Below are 16,518 nucleotides of genomic sequence, written 5' to 3'. Positions count from 1 at the left end.
TTTAACTTCCTCCCAGATGCAGGTCAAACCTCAAAGGCTGTCTCGCCTCCCCCCCCCCCCCCCCCCTTTCATAGAACTGTCTCTCTGTGGAAAAGACCTTTTCCAGTGGCATGACGACTCCACACACAACCTTGGTAATCACTGAGCAGGGTACATTTATTCATGCCGGCTCCCCGCACCACGACTCAGCATAGCTACACTATTTGTACAGTATAAACATTTTGGATGATTATATGTAATTACTCAGTGGTACATAAACACACACACACATATATGCGGACGTACACACACGCACACACACACACACACACACACACACACACACACAGCAACCTCAAGGATTTCTGTTCCATGCTCCAAAAACTGTTTATTCGATAATAACGCAACGTTAAGGGACTCGCGGACTTACAATACTGCCAAGAACTCCCCCAAATAAACACAGACCGTTCAAACATGTTCACGTAACGCTTCCACTTAAGGTCCTATTCCATAATTCAACAGTGTGTGTTTCTGCTCAATCCACAGTATAAATAGTTAAGTGGGATCTTATTGTCAGCATGTAGTATTGCTGAAACCCAGTTTGTGGCTCTCGATATCAATAGGGTTAGGGTTAGGGCTAGGGTTAGGGCTGGATAAGCATGCCTACATAAGCACGCCAGCTAAGGGATATGAACACGGAGCAGGGTAGGCGACACGCTTAGAGTGGCGCACATCCTCTCACGTCACTGACACTTCCTTATCGCTGGCTCTCAGCTGTCAATCATGTGCAAAGCCACACCCCATCTAAGTAAAGCTTCATTGAAGTAGGTAGGCCGTGCGAATGGAGCAGCTCTATCAACACACCCAGCCACACTTGAGCCCCCCTTACCGATTCACACACACACCCATCACGTTTGGCTTGTAAATTCGACATGTGTTAAGAAGGGGCGACATATATAGAACAGAGATAGGGTTGTTATTTTAAGTCTCTTCTCTCATTGTGTCCCTCCGTACTGTGAGTGTACATGCTGTCTAACTCACAAGAGCCGTGAGCTTTGGACTGTATTGCACAGCGGGTGGCGTAGAATTGTAGAGACTAGCCTAGACCATCAGTGGACAAGGAGGAGCCTCTACCATCTTGTTTTTACCTCCACAACCCTTTCAGATCTCGGGTGAGAGGGAATATGGGTTGTTTCTGGACAGGACCAGATCCTCTCCAAACGGAGTGTCCTTATGACAAATATGCAGCCTACATTCTCACAGCCAAACGCTGTGCACTCTCAGACCCTTTGCGAGTGGAATTGACCTATTCACACACAACATCCTTTCGAAAACCTTCTCTGCCTTAGAAGGACTCGGATTAAGAGTATTTATATTCTGAAGAAGAAGAAGAAGAAGAAGAAGAAGGAAGAGAAAGTTCCACCCCATAAACGACATGATGTCAGAGCCTCAGACTGTATACAGGACCGGTCGAACGTTTGGACGCACTTGGACGCACTTCCCCCATTCAAACGAACGGCGTGTCCAAACATTTGACTGGTTACTGTACGGGAACGCTCTTTCGCTCTTCATGCCGGGGGGGGCAACCTCAGGGGGCCAGTCCAGAGACCAGAGACCATAGTGCGGCCACGTGCCTCCCCACCCCCCCCCCCCCCCCCCCCCCCCCGCCCCCATCCGCTCAGCCTTGATTCACGCATTCCCCTCTGGATCTGTGAGCGAGGCCTGGGGGGGGGCCGATGTTTGTAAACTGTGGAGAGCGGAGGGGAAGTATCTCGTCTGACACACGCGGCGCTCGGTTTACTCTGTCCCGTCTGTGGATGTCGTCAGCGTTGCGGATGAGCGACGACGCCCCTTCCCCCGTGTAAACACCGACCTCTATGCGGACGCTCTGTAAATATTTATCATCGGGGGCAGACGACCATGGGAGAGGAGCGTGGACGGACCGCCGAACACTCCAGCAGAACCCCCCCCCCCCCCCGCCGTCATTTGTTCTCTCTGGACTCTCGACGCACCAGTAAACCAGCACTGATCTGTCTATCGTCTATCTGTTCTGTTTAGCATCTCCAAGATCTCCAGAGACCCATCCCACCCTGGGTACGAACACTTTGCTCGGCTGCCCTCGGACAGGCGGTTCAGGACCATGTTCGCAAGGACAAACGGACTGAAGCTCAGCTTCTACCCCAGGGCCATTCAGGCCCTGAACACAGCAAAGACCTAGGTTCTAGGCCCTGGACAATCTAGACATTTGATGGCAGCTACTAGATTGAAATCAAGTGCAATACTGAAACACAACTGTGAACATTTCAAACCTGCAAACTGCGACACTTTAAATGAATGTGCAATAACACTATGTGCAATATGACAACCCTCGGGTACATAAGGTTCAGAGATAGGAAATGTTAGAATAGGTATAGCATAGCATAGAGTACAGCACAGTGTTTATTTGTATAGTATAGTATAGTGGACAGTGTACATAGCCTTTATTTATGTAAACCAGCTCTTTTCCCTTCTTGTTTTTAGTTTTTTTTCCTAGCACCAGGGGAGCCCCCCCTCCCAAATTTCGTTGTTTGGTACCTGTACTATATCAATGACAATAAAGACCATTCATCCATTCATTCATTCATTCATTCATTCATCTATCTATCGTCTATCTGATCTGTTTAGCATCTATCTATCGTCTATCTGATCTGTTGATCATATGTACAACAGAAACTGGTGTGTTATCTTGTTGTAAAGTGGGATGGTCCAGAAGGCCATGGACCACTGCTTTAAATATGAAAGAATGGCCTGGTGCTGGTTGGGATGCTCACGCCTTACCGAGCACGACGACAACAAAACAATGCCTGGGTGAGCACACAAGCTGCTCTCAAGCAACGCACCACGGCAGAAATACTAACTACTAATAAGACCCCCCCCCCCCCACCCCGCCCCCCCAAGTAAGGAAAATAAGAGGACAAAAAAGCAGGAGGGGAGAGAAGAGGTGGAAATGGGTGGGGGGGAGGAACTGGGCTCTTCCTGTCGTAATCAGAAGTCAGAGTATTTCCTGTCATTGTAGGAGCTCCAGACCTATTCACCAGCAAGCCCCCCCCCCCCCCCCCCCTACACACACACACACACACACACACACACACACACACAGGTATGTAAATCCCACTTGTCCTGCATGGCTGGCATTGTGAGTCCTTTTGGCCCTGGTGCTGATAAACACTTCATTATGAAATCCTGAGGACACAGTAAATATTTGCTGGGGTCTCTTATCAACCTCCCGTATCTGGACCTGAACTCTTGACTCTCCCTGGCTTCTAGGGGTTCTATTTGCTTTCTAAGACCCGGGGGCCAGTGGTTTGGGTCCTATGTCAGAGATACTGTATAGGTAAGATGTACTTTCACAAACAGTGGAGGGGACAGATGGTCGGTAAGAACATCCGCGCTATGATCTCATCCAACCTACATTTGTAGTGTGGGGTCTTGTGTTTCTCAGACCGGTAAATAGGACTTGACAACACATTGACACTAATCTACGGGGGATTATGTTACACGACGGGACTATTATTCTTTCAGCATTATGATTTTATGGTCCTTCTTCCGATGGTTAAAATATTCACTATTGGTCAACCGTACAAAGCTGAAACATGCTTTGAAGGAATGAAGGACGTTGATCATGTCTTGCCTCATATATTGTGGCATATCCTATACAATACTCCAAACTTATTGTCCTGCTTTATTGATTGGTTTGTACCTCCCACTACAGTTTGTGTGTGTGTGTGTGTGGGGAGGGGGGTCATGCCATGGATGGGGATACATTGACTCATGTCCTCAGTTCTTTCCCAGTGGAGGGGGAGAGAATTGTTGTCAGAGTATACCAGTCTGAGAAGACACAATGTTGCTGTTGTAGTGCAGGAAAGACAGGCAGTTTGTACCATAGGATTTGAATCATCTTCTGATCTTCAGAAGTACCATCATCAACATTATCCATGGCAGACCGACTCTGTACAAATAGACCAAAGCAGCAAAATACTCTTTAAAAAAACAACTTTATTGGGAGAACTACAAAAAAATGAACAGTACAAAGTTAACAGTCTCACACTCAATTTGTAGTGAACTGACCCAAAAAAAAGAATGGAAAAAAAAGAATTACATTACAACACGTTGTCTTTTTGTCCGTTTTTTTTTGTGTTACATTCAAAAGGCTTTACTTCTGATAAAGTAGTCAAAAAGTACATAGTGCGCATCCCCTATACCTACTATGTACAAAACATGTTAAACCACTTTCTCATCCAGCAAATTCTGAAGATTCAGACAGACAATTTCAATCTCAAAGAAAAAGCTAACAAAATCAACATGTGAAGAGGAATGGTGAATTAAAGAAAAAACAATGATGTACGGTTGTTGTTCCAGAGTGTCTAGTGGTAACAACCTTCAGAAGGAATCCAGATCCGACACTACATTCAATTCAACTTGTGAAAAAGATACATGTAGGAAAATACTTTATTTGGTTAATCTTAAGGCATGTAAAAACGGTGACCCCACAGGCACTACACAATAATACTGGGGCACAAGGGACTGCTACATTCTTCAGCACGTGGCTGGAATCACAAGTGTGACCTCGTGCAAACAGAAACAAAATACTTTTTTGGTTAATTTATTTACTTGGGTTCTTTGTCACTGAAATCAGATCTGTAAAAAAAAACATAATGATAGCTCAGGTTTGGACGGTCTGTACAACCACAGCGTTTATACATTCTACAGAAACAACCTACATAGGGATTCTTAAAAAGGCCTTCCACAGCATTGACAAGCAACATTGGAACAACAGCATTGGAACAAACAGCAATCACGCAAAACTGTTTTAAACGTAAACAAGGAAACAAAATTAATGAAATAAATATCACATACTTTCTCTTAAATTAAGTTTTTTTTTTTTTTTTTTCTCATTTACAAATAACAATAACCAAGTGAAGTTACAAAAGACAACAAAAAACAATATATTACTGTGAAAAGAACACTCCATTTTATGCAGATTAATAATGGCGAAGATAATTTAAACATAATACAAGAATATAGATCTATTGCTTCAACATACTTGATAAATACAGTATGGACACAAATTACCAATGTAGCCTATACTTTTAACATCATAATAAATAAGTTAAATAATTCATAACCAGTAACGCAACGCTATGTAATCAAAACAGCTACAAAAATATATCCCAACCATCAGCAGTGATTTCCCCAAACAAACCGATCTCAAGAGTACTTCCAACTAAGCAACACGTTATACTAACCAAACGAGCCACTAGGTGGCGCGGTGAAATAGACTAAAGTTTCTGGAATGGAAATTTAACTTTCAGAAAAACACAGCTTGAAAAAACAACGTTAACATTGTGTCAAGGCATATTCTTGGCAGGATGGTTGAAATCCGAAACCCTCTACTACAGTCTCTTTTCGTATCAAATCTTGTTACACAGCTATCCCAGGAAAGTGTGTCACCTGATAAACCAAAAGACTGCGATTTTGCAGCTCATTAGGTCAAAGTTGCCGATGATGGAATGCCTTCTATTGGTATCTAACCTCTATACAAAATCATTAGGTCTAAATACAGAAAGGAGCAAAAAAAAATAATGCCATGAAAAAAAAGATCTTAGATATTCATCCATTCAACGACGAATACATTTAATCATCTGAAATCGACAGCCTGCTGAAGATTGGCAAACGTTTCCCGGCGTCCAGGCTCGGAGACTCGGAGCCGCTGAGACTCCCAGAGGTGCTGAGCGACCCGCTGGCGTAACTCTCCCGGCCCGAGAGGGAGTCCGGCGGGCTGGGGGGAGAGTCGAACACCGGCGACTCGTTGAGGCGACACAACGACTGCTGCAAGTGGCTCAGGTTGTAGGAGGAAGGAGAGAGGGGGGGGCACAGGAGGGCTTGAACGCCTCCGTAATAGGCACCGTTGGACTGGTGGTTGGCATAGCCGTTCTGCGTGGTGTGCACGCTCAGCGGGGCGAGTAAGGCTTTTAAGTCTTGTTGCCCCCCCGGGAAGGAGAACGCACTGTTCACGCACGCCTGCATGGAGTTGGGCGACAGGACGTCCTCGTAGAAGTGAGGGGAGCCAGAGGCGTCGTTGTAGGGGGGTGGGGTGCGCGACGTGGGGCTTTCGATCATCTGCGGGGAGTCCGGTCCACCGTGGTGGTGGTGGCTGGAGGAAAAGCCGGAGAAACTCAGGCTGTGGTAAAGCTTCGGTCTGTCCCGGTGGTGAGTGTATAGCCCCCCGGGCATAGCCCCCCCCTCCCTCTCCCGGCTCTGACCGTAGCCGCAGAGCTCGCTGAGAGGCGACCCGGGCTCCCCGTTCACGTTGGCGTTGCTGCCCGCGGGGGACCGGCGCTCGTCGGCGTTGTGGATGAAGTGACAGCGGGGGCCGTAGGGGCAGAAGCCGATGGTGTGGTAGGTGCGACACGGCTCGGTCTTGTACTTGGGGTGACGGGTCAAGCTCCGCAGCTCGTGGTAGCCGTGGGCGAACTGGCACTTCTCGCCGTACTTGCACGCGCCGTTCTCCTCGAAGGGCCGGCAGAGCTCCGTCTTGTAGCGGGTGGAGTTGATCTGAGAGCCGGGTTGTTTCTGCAGCTGGCCGCGGTCTGGTCCACTCTCGCTGTACGCCCGGTCGCGGAACTTATTCTCCTTGTTCATGGTGGCAGTGCTGCCGCTATACGAGTCCTCTTGCAGGCTGTTGTAGGAGCCGACGGAGTATTTGTTACTGTTGGTCACCGATTCCAAGTTACTGGTCGAGTTTCGACGGAAAAATCCCGGGGTGTAAGAGTTGTTGGAGCTGATGGGAGTGGAGACCGGAGCCCCCACTGCTTTCTTGTCCAGCATGCTGTTGATGTGGATGGCGTTCATGTTCAGACGTTTGTCTTGCTGTTGGGAGGAGAGGGATAGAAAACGATAAGTTATCGATCGAAATACACGATGCATTTCAACACGTGCGATTAGGATCAATGCATTTTTATTTATTTTTTGCAATTGCAAACAAACTGTGTTGCGCTAGCGAGCTAGCTTTCCTTACATAGCAAGGGACAAGAGGGGCCATGCTTTTGACAACGCACCAACAGGTTGCAACTTGCAAGCCAGTTGCACGGTAAAAGAAAGCAGGATCTGTAATAGGTAGGAGATTTTTCAACTATGCACTGTTTCCTTACCTTGTAAAGCAGGTCGACGTCGCAGAAAGCGGAAAAGATGCTTGCAGACATCTCTTCTTTGGAAGTTTTCTGTCGCAGTCGTTCTGTCACTGTCATGGAGGACCAAGCAAGGATCCTTGAATGCACGAGGCGACTCTTGTAGACCGTGCCACGACTGGTTCGTGAAAGTTCAGCCGGGGAAAAATGGATCAGCAATTCCAGTGATGTGAATGTGAAACAGCAAGAAGCTTAGATCCCTGTTGCACGTTGTAGGTCGTTTCTCCCAGAGAAGCGCTGAGCCAGAGTGCCCCGCTGGATCTGAGTGCTTCACTGCCCCACCGTGTACTGCACATGGATATAAATGCTTCGCGGTTGTAGCAAACTTTTGCAGAGCACTCCCCTTTTTTGAACACTGTCCAGTAACTGGTTGGCCGCCTATTCTTACACTCCGCCTCTAAATTGTACGAGTTCCCTTTCACATATCGGTGCAAATGTGGATAAACTGTCTGTCAATCTATCGACCCTTTTAGATGATCTCTGATTTGGAAATCATTTCAATTGCATGTTATTCTGGAAATGCATCACAATCGTTCCGCGTCATCGCTTGTTTGTGTGGTAGTAAGTGAGGCGGTTGCATAATCGACGAGCTCCACTCTGGACTATCTAGTCAATGACGCATGGGAAGAGTTGTTCTCAATATGTTTAAATGTTTAAACAACACATAATACATAACAGGAGTTATTCGGCCTTCCAGTGCTGCAATGTGAAAGTTTGTGCAGCGCAGTGCGTTTCCACAATGAACAAAATGTGTTTCCCCCCACATTGTTGTAATACACGTAGCTGGTCGGCTCCAAAACAGTTCTTGAGTTATGGATTTCTACTTAACAATATATATATATATTTTAATAACGTTATTTATTAATTCAGGAAAAGTATGAAGACAAATGTTTGGTCACTGTCATCTCAAAAGCGCTCAACCACAATCTCAGAAGTCTGACGGCACTAGTGGAATATGGCTCTCGTCTAGTTAAACAGCGGTACAACATTGCCTCCCTGAGGACAAATTCAAAAATGACTTTATAGACTTTAGCGCCACCTGCTGAGGTCAAGGCATCATTTAAAGGTGCATTCCATAAGATTTCCACATAAACATCGCCCCTAAGTGAAGTAGCATGTTTACAATTAGTTAAGGGTCCAGGGATTTTGTCTACAAAGACTAAACTACAGTATCTAGCAGGGTGATGTACACATTATGTAGAAATGGTCAAACCATAAGGCCATGAAAAAGCTAGGAACATGGTCTAAAGATGCAAAAGCTATGGAAATGTTAACATTGGAGCCAGGTCTAAGATCTATAAGGTTAGATACTTGGCAGTGAAGCACACAATATGCATGCACGTTTTGGTGAAGAGCTGTGTACATTTAAAAAAGAAAAAAATCATGTGCAATATGCAATCGATTAATTGCCGGTTTTTGTGAGATCAGTTATGATCAAGTCATTCTGATTGGACAATATCTGTGAGAACAGATAGTGAAAACGGAAACAATGTTTTTGCATGATTCAGAAGTCCTTTGATATAGTGGTTCATAGTGGTTTCGCTGCCGAGAGATATATATAATAAAAATAAAAAAACTGAAACGGCAGAAAACAAATAACAGGTTGGAATCTACTACTACCAACCCTTAAATTAGAGCTCGAGGCTGTACTACGCCTATTTGAAAGCGTTTATGATAAATTGTTTTAATGTCAAGGACAGACAAGGCAGGCCTCGTACGTTGAGAAATGGCTTGAACATGTCCTCATCCACAGAAACCACTCTCCCATCACACGGCCCTGTTTTTATTGGTGGATGTTCAAGCGCTCCAAAACATGACATCATCTTTACAGTACAGGGAACACACTGCCTCTACTGAGTAAGACGGCCCAGCTGTCTGCACACCAGACCAAATGTTTTTAAAAAACAGCAGAGGAAGACAGACAGAAATACATGTGACACAACTTAGAATGTTTAGCAAGGGTCATATTTTTAGGGGGAATATATTTGCTTTAACAACCTTTGCTGCCTTGAATCGTGCAGTCACACACTGCATAACCAGACTGTTGTTAAACCTGAAAGTGTGTTTTTTCAGGCTCGTATACAGTATATACATATACAGTAGCTCTGGGGGGGGGGGGGGGGGGTTGTGTGGATCTGTTTGAATCTCAATGTGCTGTGAGTGCACAGCAGTCTTGAAGGCAAGTTTAACGGCAGACACTTTAGTAGCAGTACATTTTCTGTGTGAAACACTATCTAGTCGGTAGAAGCAGGGCACCAAGTGTTATTTTTCCACATGCAGGGCTAAACGAATAACACGAGGTTCGACACCTTACAAGAACAACGAATTAGGGAATCTTTATTGAAAATCACTTTGACACAACTTAAAAACACTTACATTTTCAGCAGCCCCCCAATCATTCCCTTCTTAAAACACATGAATTCCGTCACAGACTGAAATGAAATCCACGGAACGACGGAAGCTGAACCCAGGGAACCAGCCCACAGTGGCAGCGTGGGTAACTACTGATCACACTGCTGAACAACGACCACGTTCGCTCTTACGCAGTCCGAACGCACGCAAAACCACGCTCCCGCAAAAACGACAGAGGAAAAACAGAAACACACGCGTACACACAGGGACGATTAAAACAGGAAGACAGAGCACTGTGAGACGCCAACGTCTCGACTTCCGTCTCTACTTCCGTCTCTACGCCACCTTCGGGGGATGGGTTTTTTCGAAAAACGGAAACTGTCATTGTGGGAACACCCCCTCCTTCTCTGGCACGACATTCCCTTTTGTTTCTTAAGGCCATAAACCTCGAGGCTCATGGGGGAACCTGAGTTTCGGAGCGGAACTGAGCTGAGTTGAGTAGAGTGTTTCCCGGAGGCTACGGCTGGACACGGATTAAAACCACTGGTCTCTGTCCCTCCTTCCTTCCTTGTCCCTCAAGCCGACACTCCGGTCTGAGTCAGGGAGGCCAGCACGTCCAGGGCCAGCGAGGCCCTCTCCTCCCTCAGGGCCAGGCGGGTGTGCTCCACGGGGCAGGAGAACCGGGGCAGGGCCGGGAGGGCCCTCAGGGCCAGCCGGGAGGCCTGGGCGCGGGCCTCGGCCTGGGCTGACAGTCGGCCCGCCTCGGCCTGGTCCGCGGCGTTCAGCGTCCCCGGGTCGCGCGAGAGGAGGACGCGCAGGTGTCTGTGCAGCAGCCGCACCCACTGGACAGGCTCCTCCCACAGGTTCAGATCTCCCTTGTCAAACAGGAAGCCCTCCTCGTCCTGGGGGGCATCGGGGGGAGACAAGAGTCAACGACCGTGAACGGATCAACTAAATCCTTCATTTATGTATGTACGTAGAAATGTATGTACGTAGAAATGTATGTACATGTAGAAATGTATGTACATGTAGAAATGTATGTTATGTACATAGAAATGTATGTACATGTAGAAATGTATGTACGTAGAAATGTATGTACGTAGAAATGTTTGTACGTAGAAATGTATGTGCATAGAAATGTATGTACGTAGAAATGTATGTACATGTAGAAATGTATGTATGTAGAAATGTATTTACGTAGACATTTATGTACGTAGAAATGTATGTACGTAGAAATGTATTTACGTAGAAATGTATTTACGTAGAAATGTATGTTATGTATGTACATGTAGAAATGTATGCTAAATATAGACATGTATGTACATGTAGAAATGTATGCTAAATGTAGAAACGTATGTACGTGTAGAAACGTATGCTAAATGTAGAAATATATGCTAAATGTAGATATACTCAGTGCTCATGTAGTTTGCCCTGTTACTAACAACATAATAGTTGCCCTGTTAGTAGAGACCACCTAACCCATCTTAACCCCTCCAGTGTGTAAACCCTCCCCAGTCCTCACCAGCCCGGTGGGCTCTGTGGCCCCCTCCTCCTCCTCCTCCTCCTCCTCCTCCTCCCCCAGCAGCCAGGCGGTCAGGGCCAGCAGGCCTGCGGGGGCGCGCCCCCACACCTGGAACAACGTGCAGAGCAGCGCCACGCCCTGGTCCAGGGCCACCGGGGGGCACACCGACACACACACCTCCCCGCCTAGAGGGACACAGAGGTATTACACACACACACACACACACACACACACACACACACCCTTCTAGAGGAACACACGGAGGAGGTAATCACTTCACTCATCCTTCTCTCTGACATCAGCCAGAGACCAGAGAGAAAGTAGAGGGGAGAAAAGACTCCAAAAGAAGTATGGCATTAATGAAGCTATGTGACGTGATTATTATTGTTATCTTTTGTATGTTTATGTATGGTTAATGTGTTTTGTGTACATGGGGGGGTGCATACACAGACATACACAGACACACACACACACACACACACACACACACACACACACACACACACACACAGAGAGACACACACGCACATAGTTGTGTCTGACACAGGATCAAGGTGAAGCTTTTAGACATCAGATTGATGCATGTGTGTCTTTACGTTCCAGACTAAGTGTGTGTTCTCTTCAGAGCCTGGAACCCACCCTGGGACAGCCTGGAACCCCCCCAGGGACCCCCCCTGGGACCCACCCTGGGACAGCCTGGAACCCCCCCAGGGACCCCCCCTGGGACCCACCCTGGGACCCCCCCTGGAACCCCCCCTGGGACAGCCTGGAACCCACCCTGGGACAGACAATTACAATATGAAACCTTGCCTCTCGGTTATAAAAAAAACCTTTTTGTCACATTAGCGGTTTCCGGGTAACTTGTTTAGCGTAACATGGCAGCTAATCAAACATGGTATGGGGGCAACAATATTTGAAGTCTGTTAATCTTACTGTATATCTCTGTATATATTGGTCTGTATTGTCGAAAGTTGAAGAACCAAAAACGTTGAACATGGTCACCTGACCCGGCGAAGGGGAAGACGGCAGGAACCGTAGCAAGAAATCAACATGATTATTTTAAGAATATAAACGGTCGTTTGAGAGTACCGGTAAGTTTGAAATGTACTGTATATCGTTTTTTGACGCAAATAATATTGTTAAATACCAAAATATATCATGAGATATGTATCATGAGATAATTATATGTTATTTCCCTGAAATAATCAGCACCTTCTTTAACCCTCTCCTACATCCCTACACTAGGGATGGACGGTTTTTCGGTTAAACCGAAAACCGGGGTTTATAAAAATAGAAACGGTTTTTTATCAAAACCGTCTGAAACCGGATTTTTATTTATTTTTTATTTTTTTCCCTATGTTGTTCAAAGAATAAAACTGGAACATGTCACATGTTTGTCGTGTGTGAAAATAACAATGATACAGTCTGAATCTGCCGCGCAATGAGTGAGAGGTTTGGTCAGTTGTGAAGAATAACTGAGGATTAATATCTAATTGGGATTATATTTAAGGGTAACGAATCACTCTATGGGAAAGATAGTTGCCTTCAGTTATTGGTAGATAGGAAAGGTTTTTTACAATTAGTCGCTTACATTTAATAAGATAATTTTCGCTGCTCTGTAAAGCGCATTGGGTCACTTTTGTGAGAAATGCGCTATAGAAATAAAATGTGATTTGATTTGATATCAATCAATCAATCAAACTTTATTTATGTTCTATAGCACAAATCATGCATTGAATGTAACTCCAAGTGCAGTATTTACTAAACCACAATATAATAAAACAAGAGCTATACGGATCAAGAGTGTTTGTGCACAGCGCCACTGTGTGTGAAGGCGCTACTGAAAGTGATGACAGAACGCATGTCTCAGAAGATACGCGGTCACTTAGTGACGCAAAGGTAGTTCTGTATTTATCTCTATCTGTATTAGTACATTTATTTAGAAAGCTCTATTTTGACAGCTCTACCATGGGCACTTTTATTTTGATGGGGCATTCTTTGTTGATTGACTTACGACAGTTCAGGACGAGTCAGTCTCGCGGCATGTGGTTTTTATGAAAAGCTTTAAGTATGTTCACTGCATAATTCTAAGTCTAATATTTCAGTGATTATTGAGCAGTATTCAAATATTTAAATACATTGAGCAGCAGCTGAAACTTTGTCTAAGAACCAAGATATTGAGAAAGCAGTTCATTCAATGAAGACGCTGTTCCAAGAGATGATCTTCCGTGCAGGCGTGCACCCTGGATCAGCGGAGCTGGTGTGTTAAGTGTTCATGTGTTTTCATGTATGGTGTAGCTTACAAAAGTCTGCCTTTCCACTTATATTTGTGAAACAAAGTAGCCTAAATGTGTTGCGACTGTGCTTACGGTGTTTTAATGGTGTTCGACATGAGTGTATTGTAGCAGTAGGGCTCAATTATTTGAAATTGTCGCTCTCTCTTTTTTTTTTATTATTATTATTATTTTTTCGTTTTTCGGTAGTTTTTCGGTTAACCGGAAAACCGCGGTTTTAGTCTTTGACGGTTTTTCGGTTTCAATAATTGGAAACCGTCCATCCCTACCCTACACATGACCCCCTAACCCCCTCCTACACCCCCCCTAGCCCCCTCCTACACCAACAGGACTAGGAACCCAGGTAATCTAGGAGGACTGGCTTGTCCCTGCCAGAGGAACACAGGAGGCAGGCTGACAGTAGTGTTACGGGAGGTTTAGAGTGTTGCGGGGGGGGGGGGCTTTATTTTTATTTTTTTTAAAAACATGGCGAAACCAAACATTATTTAAGACGTAATAGGAAACTCTAGCTGCTTTTCCATTGATGGACTTAAGAGAGGGTTTCACACTTGACTAACGCCATTTCCCAGTCGCTCCTCAGCTTTCAGGCCAGGATTCCACTCCCAACTTCTCTCAGGGGATAGTCTTTCCTTGTTATTAACGTGTGTACTGTGTGTGAGTGTGTGTGTGTGTGAGTGTGTGTGTGTGTGTGTGAGTGTGTGTGAGTGTGTGTGTGTCGGAGTAAGTGGTTGTTTATGTGGTTGTTTATCTGACGATCTCTTATCTCAGATGACGTTGGAGGCCAGCAGGACAGGACAAGACAGGGGTGTTAAGAGACAACTTCAGGGTACACAGACCCACACGACACCCAGGAGAATACGGCCTGACTCTTAACCCGTCTCATAACCCGTCTTCCCCCGACATTTGATCAAATAAATCATTTAGCAGACGCTCTCATCCGGAGCGACTTACAATAAACGACATTCGCCTGCAGAGAGTGAAACAAACTCTACACACCGCAAATCATCGTAACTAAGACTGTTCTAGAAGAACGGGGGGGGGGGGGGGGGGTGCTAGTAGCAGACACTGTGCCCTGGAACACAGGAATTCTGGGAATTTCAGGAGCGTCGTCATCCAACAAACGACGGAGAAAGCCAAGCCAGTCGAGACCGACGCCTTCTCCACAGGATTTTTGATTGGAATAGTTGGGTGTAAGAGCCCGTGCCTAAACCCAATCTGACACTTAAAAACCCGATGTGGGGACGTGAGCAAGTGACAGATGAGACGTGGAGCAGAAGTCCTAACCTCTCGTCACATCCATGCTGTCCCGGGGGAGGTTTCTCCCTTCCGGAAAGCTCCGTTTCCACACTGTTTCACGACGAGAGAGAGCGTACTAAATGCTGCGACAGGAACGCAAGTTTCCCCACGACATTGGAAGCCAGATTCCGGCGGGGGAAAGGATGGGGGGGGGGGCGCTTAATTCACGTAATCGATCTGCGGGACAGAGTCTTTGGGGACTGGAACTAATCAAAAAAACTAAACATTTTTGCTTTTTTAAATATGGAAAGAGAGAGAGACGGGAGGCTTTGGTGTTGCGCTCCCGCAGCTGGGGGGTGTCGGGTGTCCTAGCGAGCTGTGTGGAGTTAGTGAAATCAGAGAAATGTGTGGACCCCTCCCCCCCTCCCCGATGTCGCGGTACTCTCTGTTGGAGTGGGAGTGAACCACCCCCATCCCATTCCTCTGCTCAACCACCCACAACATAGCCCCCTCCTGACTGCCAGCTTCTACATGGTTTCACCCCCCACCTGGATCACTAACCTGAGGACGACACACAGGCCCCCGTAACCACCTGTCACTCTAACCAGGCTACAGGCTAACAGGCTACAAGCTAACAGGCTACAAGCTAACAGGCTACAAGCTAACAGGCTACAGGCTAACAGGCTACAGGCTAACAGGCTACAGGCTAACAGGCTAACCCTTCAAACACCACATCTCAACTAGAACAAGTCCATATGAGTGCTGTCACTCCTCTACAACATAGTGTGCTTGTGATACTGAGGTAAAAGATTGCCTACCTACCTGTACCAATATTCCCCCCCACACACACTCTCATTAGCAGGCAGAGCAGAGACAGACACACACGCACATGCCCAGTGTTAAGGTGAGAGAGATGTGGGGCTTAAAGCGCTGACTTCCTCCAGTGGCTCACGAGAACTAGAGAGTGTGGAAAAAATACCCATAATACCAAGTCTTGACTTGAGGATTCAACAACAACAACAACAACAACAACAACAACGACGACGACAACAATCAAAACAAAACTGTATAAAATGTATATAAGAATATCGTAAAAACTGAATTAGAGACAAGTAAAGGAAAGTCATTCTTTATGACTGCAGTTGCAGGCCAGCTCTCGTGCAGGAGAGCTTTAAGTAAATGGTAAATGGACTGCACTTATATAGCGCCTTTACCCAAAGTGCTTTACAATGGCCTCTCATTCACCCATTCACACACCAATGGCGGCAAGCTACTATGAAAGGCGCCGGCCCCACTCACTGGGAGCGATTTGGGGTTCAGTGTCTTGCCCAAGGACACTTCGACATGTGGCCAGCCGGGGCTCGAACTGCCGATCAGCCAACCTTGCGATCATTAGACGGCGGCTCTACCTCCTGCGCCACAGCCGCCCCCAAGTCAATGAGTCTCTCCATCTGAGACCCAGTCAGACGCCAAACTACTGGACCCCCTCACCCTCTGACAAACCTGGGGTCCTGTCTTCACCAGCTCCTAGTCCACAGTTAAACGGACTGCACTTATATAGCGCCTTATTCCAAAGACGCTTTACAACGGCCTCTCATTCACCCGTTCACACACACATTCACACACCGATGGCGGCAAGCTACCATGCAACGCGCCGGCACGCTCATTGGGAGCAGTTTGGGGTTCAGTGTCTCACCCAAGGACACTTAGACATGTGGCCAGCTGGGACTTGAACCACCGATCTGCCGACCTTGCGATCATTAGCTCCACCTCCTCTCCTGAGCCACAGCCGCCCCCTTGCTTGGCTTAGGTAAAAAGGTGACTACTACTACAACAACTACTCCATTCCCACAGACAATAACTTGTAACGTCTACGACTATGATCATAAACACCATCATTAGCCTATCA

General features: G+C 46.4%; 2 protein-coding genes across 2 annotated transcripts in view; both read right to left on the bottom strand.

Annotated features, from left to right (window-relative positions):
* Nucleotides 1–5,531: 5,531 nt before the first annotated feature.
* On the bottom strand, nucleotides 5,532–7,220 carry zfp36l2 (zinc finger protein 36, C3H type-like 2; the record flags this gene model as incomplete). Its single annotated transcript, XM_080530991.1, has 2 exons — nucleotides 5,532–6,888; nucleotides 7,170–7,220. 2 exons carry the CDS (start codon nucleotides 7,218–7,220, stop codon nucleotides 5,653–5,655), a joined length of 1,287 nt encoding a protein of 428 aa, XP_080387117.1. The 3' UTR covers nucleotides 5,532–5,652.
* A 2,230-nt stretch (nucleotides 7,221–9,450) lies between these two features.
* Nucleotides 9,451–16,518, bottom strand: part of thada (THADA armadillo repeat containing) — a 96,804-nt gene continuing 89,736 nt past the window's right edge. Inside the window, exons 37-38 of the mRNA XM_080534962.1 lie at nucleotides 11,080–11,264; nucleotides 9,451–10,459 (exon numbers count right to left, since the gene is read on the bottom strand). Of these exons, the coding sequence (XP_080391088.1) occupies nucleotides 10,133–10,459; nucleotides 11,080–11,264 (512 nt within the window). The 3' untranslated portion in view covers nucleotides 9,451–10,132. The remainder of the gene's footprint in view (nucleotides 10,460–11,079; nucleotides 11,265–16,518) is intronic.

Source organism: Nansenia antarctica, assembly GCF_963989245.1.
Source record: "Nansenia antarctica genome assembly, chromosome: 1".
Taxonomy (NCBI): Eukaryota; Metazoa; Chordata; class Actinopteri; order Argentiniformes; family Microstomatidae; genus Nansenia; species Nansenia antarctica.
This window is presented reverse-complemented; position numbering and strand designations above follow the sequence as displayed.